The sequence below is a fragment of the Penaeus vannamei genome, chromosome 36 (assembly GCF_042767895.1).
Source record: "Penaeus vannamei isolate JL-2024 chromosome 36, ASM4276789v1, whole genome shotgun sequence".
In the NCBI taxonomy this organism is placed as follows: Eukaryota; Metazoa; Arthropoda; class Malacostraca; order Decapoda; family Penaeidae; genus Penaeus; species Penaeus vannamei.
The window spans coordinates 28,170,084-28,175,453 of record NC_091584.1 but is presented as its reverse complement, the minus strand read 5'-3'; the positions used below and the strand labels follow the sequence as shown (position 1 = coordinate 28,175,453).

At 44.7% G+C, this 5,370-nt stretch overlaps 1 protein-coding gene across 1 annotated transcript; it reads left to right on the top strand.

Annotated features, from left to right (window-relative positions):
* Positions 1-43: 43 nt before the first annotated feature.
* Positions 44-4,544, top strand: LOC138859418 (uncharacterized; the record flags this gene model as incomplete). The annotated part of the gene is given in 2 exon segments (XM_070114510.1): positions 44-154; positions 2,074-4,544. Coding segments are annotated over 2 exon segments (280 nt in total), but the record flags the coding sequence as incomplete, so codon positions are not given.
* Positions 4,545-5,370: the final 826 nt, after the last annotated feature.

The following is a 5,370-nucleotide window of genomic DNA, read 5'->3' as shown; positions in this document are numbered from 1 at the left end:
AGTTCTCTCCTTGCAGGACTTTTCAATAGTCTTTTCTTGCCAGACTTACGCCCGGGGAACTGCAGTGCGTGGACGGGCTGCAGGTCGTCGTCGTCATCGTGGTCATCGCCGTCTCGACCGTGCTGCTTCTCACGCTGTCGGTCGCCCTCTGCAGGTAAGGGCCCAAGGATCTGTCTGCTGGGAGTCGCTATGCGCCTCGCAGGCGTCCCTCGACTCCATCCTCTGTCGCAAGGCAGATGGAGCCACGGGGAAAGGCCCTCGTGTCTCCAACCAAACCCTTCTAAACATTCGATGCCAAGCCCGTGCGAAGTTTGTTGAATAAAGCTGTCTTGCTTCCACTTCCCCCAAGCTTATAACCACCCTACACGGCGCGTTTAGGATAGTTATGTAGCTGTAGAGGAGTCCTGCAGAAGGATTTGCGGTCACAGAACACTTGCGAGGAAACACACAGGCGCGAGGAAAGGGTTAGTACTGGTTGAATCATAGGTCCTGCTCCTGCGGGGACGGGCGTCTCCCTGGCATAGCGTAGTGCGCCTTGGAACAAACTATTTGTGCTTAGCATTTGCATGGTTTAAACAGTTCCATTGTTCCGTTCGTTTCATCTTCACAGTTCTGCAACATTTGTCTTCACTGTACTGGTCTGGGGATTACTGGTCCTAATTAACACCACCAAAAAATTCAACTCCAGGTTCTAGTTCTCTGTGATTATGCTATTCTAGTAGCAATGGCATGTGGCTTTCACAGTGAGCGTTATAACAGTGTTGGTTTATGGTTTTTTAATATATGACACAAACAAATTCTGGCGTTGACCCGAGGAAGCTCACTGCTTGTTTACACTGGCTCTGGCTGGCGACGTCTTGCAGAACATAGGACTGTTAAACTTCTCTCAGTTTCACTCATTTGAAATCCAGGGCTTTTGCCAGAAAAAATCATTTGACCTAGTTGGAAAATTTGTTTTTTTGTCCGTCAGTGTGGAGGATAATCCAGTGAGTATTTTACGGTGATGTAATTACACACAATAAAATGAAGTGGAAGGGATGTCGACTATCAGTTATGAAAGATATTGACATGTGATAAACAAGCAAACACACACACAATGGAGACATCCTGTTGCTTTGCCAAAATGTATAGTTGCCGGAAAGCCCCAGCCATACTAATTGGCTCTTCAACAACGGCAAGGCAAAGGCATTATCTTCGGCAATGCACTGTGAATCCGAGTGCCGATGTACGCTTCAAAGTCCTGTTTTGATCTCCATGGAAACGTGTCCGGAACAAGTTTGAACATCGTCAGCTGGAGGAAGAGGCTGCCTCGGCGACTGGGGAAAGGATAGAAAAGGTCATGACCTAAGTGAAAGACGAGGGTCACGTGTTGTTTGTAGGGTTGCTAGATCGAGACGAAATAAGGGCAGGTAACTACAACAGGACATTTAAGGTAAATGTATTGAATATAGTTACCAAAATCTAACTATTTCCCAAGAGCTGCACAACTTCCCAGCCATGTTGTAGGTCATATCATTATTTGCCCGCTTTGTGCGCTCGGAGGGCCGTCGCCGCTCCTTGCAGAGGCCCCTCTCTGCAACTGTCCATGTCTATGCAATTTTATTCCCGAACTCCATGTTGTTCGGACTTTTGGCGCCGCCAGAGCCTCCATTTCTCGGGAATTATTCGGCGCTGCGGCCGTTTCTCACGGGCGGGCGTGGTTGTGCAGTTTGGGGAAATGGCGGAGAATGTTGGTAAGGGCAGCGCTCTGGCTGCGACGGAGGTTAGGATCAGGATATTTCCAGAGGGTTTTGTTTCAGCCTCGAATCCACTGAATCACAGAATGAAACAGTGAAACGTTACCCCATTCCTTAACTCACCTGGCGGTGAATGCTCCTCGTGGCAGTTTCGGACATTTTTCGGCTCTCGGCTTCGTCAATGCAGGCCTTCCGAGAGAGCGATAGATAACGAGCAAAAAATAGATGTAGCTTAAAAGTCGTAGTTATAGACATATCTATTTATAGATAGGCATGTGTGTGTGTGTGTTTGCATATAACTGCCATACCTGACCCCTGCCTGTGTCTGCCCCTCCAGGTTCCGGCGAGGAGCAGCGAGAGACAAGCTGGCGCGAGGCTGGCCCCCCGGCCCCCTGGCCCCCTGGCCGCCCGACGACCACCTGGCGGCCACCAGGCACATCATGGCCGACGACTACATGTACCACAGCTACCACCAAGTCCGGAAGGCCCCCGTCACCAAAGTGTAACGTCGTCATGATGCGCCTGGCTGTGACGTCACGTGATTGGTTGTACCGGCACATGACTGGGTGTGACGTCATGTGATTGATTAGTGTGACGTCATGTGATTGATTAGTGTGACGTCATCCCCGACGCGCGATGCGAGTCCGGGCAACGTTGAGAGAGACGAGGCGCTCGTCCGGTTGCGAACTGCATGCTGTGAATTACAAGCCTTCCTGTGTAGTCACAAGGCTCCCTCTCGTCTCCTTCGTGTTCATGTATCAGCACACGCACGCGCGCGCGCAAACACACACACACACACACATCTGTATATACAACGCCATATGCAAAGTATACACATACGTGCGTGTTTATATAAATATACATAACCCCTCTTAGACACACATCTACACCCTTCCTCTGCCCCGCCTCCTCCACGAGCGTTAATCAAAGCGACGGCTCGACCGCGTGTGAGGGTGTGGCGAGCGCCCACGGGCGCGCCTCGCCGTGAGGGCGCCGGCAGGAGGTAAACTTCCCTGAGTGAGGAAGGAGAGCGCGCGGCGAGGCCCTCGGAGGCGGCTGTCGCGGCGAGATACGGCCGCTGTTTCCCGCGAGGAAATCAGGTGAAGCGACGAGGCGGAAACGCAGGCCGCTCGCACGAGTCTTGGCGCGGAATGCGCGTGAACGAACACGGCCCGGCCGGTGGGAAGCTCTCGGGCGCGTTGAACGGGTGATGGCAGGAGCCGCAGCCGAGGGCGGGCGGAGGGACCGAATCGGCCTCGGAAGGGCGTGCCGACGGTCGGGTGGAAACGCGCATTCTAGAGGCGGAAGCGCTCGGGAAGAGCAAACTGAAGTTCATGGAAAAGGAAATTTGCGGGAAATTTATAAATGAAAAGAACTTACTGCCGCTCTGACGAAGAAAATTGTGAAATATTGAAAACTGTATAAGCATTTTTTTAATTGATTGTTGGTAAAAATATATTTGTAAAAGGAAAATGCTTTCAGACTTTTGTGTTAAATGAAAATATATTTACAACCCAAAATACTTATTACTATGTCGAAGAAATGAAAAGAAAGAAAAAAAATATTCAAAAGATGTTTGGGAAAGGTAAATTCAAAAGATAAAAAAGTTAAAAGGAAAGATCGATTGATAAAGAGAGAAGGCAAAAGTGAAGGGAAAATATGTGAGAGAAAACGGAAAGTAATAGTTAATGGAAAAGAGAGAGGGAGAAAAAGAGAGTATTTTGCATGGCGAAAAAAGAGCTACAGTGAAGGGAGACCAAGCATGGCGAAGGCGATCCTAATGCCGCTGCAGCTCCCTTGGCGGCGAGTGTGATCGAGGGAATGGATCATCAAAGGATAAAGTAAGAAATCCGACGCGCATGACGAATGAACAAAATTAAATAATTGAATGGTAGTGAATTCTAGAAAAAGAGAAACGAAGACAAAGAAAATGCAGTTAAGACTCGAAAAGCATAATTTCCACAGCGGATGTCCCGAGGCCGCCTCTGCGCGCACGGGGACGCCCCCCCGCGCCCGCCCGCCTGGACTTGGGATCTCTCTATGTTCCTTTATCTTTATTTTCATTCCGTTATCTATTCATTGAATCAATTTGACTGGCTTGCACGCCCAAGGCGGAAGAGGTGGTGATAAGGGGCCTTCCTTGGGCCAGGCGTTGACACGCACGACTTGGGTTCAGACAGTCGTCAAAATTCATCTTTCTCTGGACAGTTTCTTTCTTCCACTTTCCTTCGAGCAATTGCGACTCCAGTATCAAAATGCAATGAAATTTAGGCGATGATTATAAGAATGCATTAATCAACAGCATGATTGTCGTGTACTTGTTAAAGTGGTCACTGAAGATCTGGTTTCGAAAGTCCACCGTGTTGGTCGAGGCTTCCTCCACGGGGCTTCCCCCATTGGGCTTCCCCCACGGGGCTTCACCTACGGGGCTTCCTCCACGGGGCTTCCCCCACGGGGCTTCCCGGAGCAAACTAACCAGGGAGGCAAGCGGGGACCTGAGCCTTACAGTGATTTCGGTCTGTGGTGAACAAGGTTTCAATTCATTTTTAAACCTAGATAAAGACAATTCTTTATTTTACCAGTAGTCTGTACATTCCCAAAGCAAGTCACTCTATAGCAATAATCTGTGTACATAAATCTGTTTAGTATATACATGTTGCCAGTCATGGTTAGAAGTTGTGCCCCACGCTGTGTCACTGTCTTTATTCTCTGCTTCTATAAGGCTCGCAATGCCTTGCTTCCGTCTGCCTCCTCCTGTCCACTCGCTCCCACCGCTAAAGGTCAATGTCTCTGCTTAGATCTACGCTTCCGAAATATCTGTATCGTATATATGTATACATATACACTTATATATACATATATATAAATGTATATATATATATATATATATATATATATATATATATATATATACATACATATATACATATGTATATATACATATGCATATATACATATGTATATATATACATCTATATGCATTTATGTATTTATATATATATATATATATATATATATATATATATATATATATATATATATATATATATATATATATATACATATACAGACATTTATGCGTGTGTGTGTGTGTGTGTGTGTGTGTGTGTGTGTGTGTGTGTGTGTGTGTGTGTGTGTGTGTGTGTGTGTGTGTGTGTGTGTGTGTGTGTGTGTGTGTGTGTGTGTGTCTGTGTATGTATATATATATATATATATATATATATATATATATATATATATATATATATATATATATACATAAACATATATATATATATGTGTGTGTGTGTATGTGTGTGTGTGTATGTGTGTGTGTGTGTGTGTGTGTGTGTGTATGTATGTGTGTGTGTGTGTGTGTGTATGTGTGTATGTGTGTTTATTTATACATAAATAGATATATATATATATATATATACATATATATATATATATATATATATATATATATGTATATGTATATATATATATATATATATATATATATATCTATATATATATATATATATATATATATATATATATATATATATATATATATATATACACACACACACATGTATATCATATATAAATATATATATATATATATATATATATATATATATATATATATATATATATATATATATATACA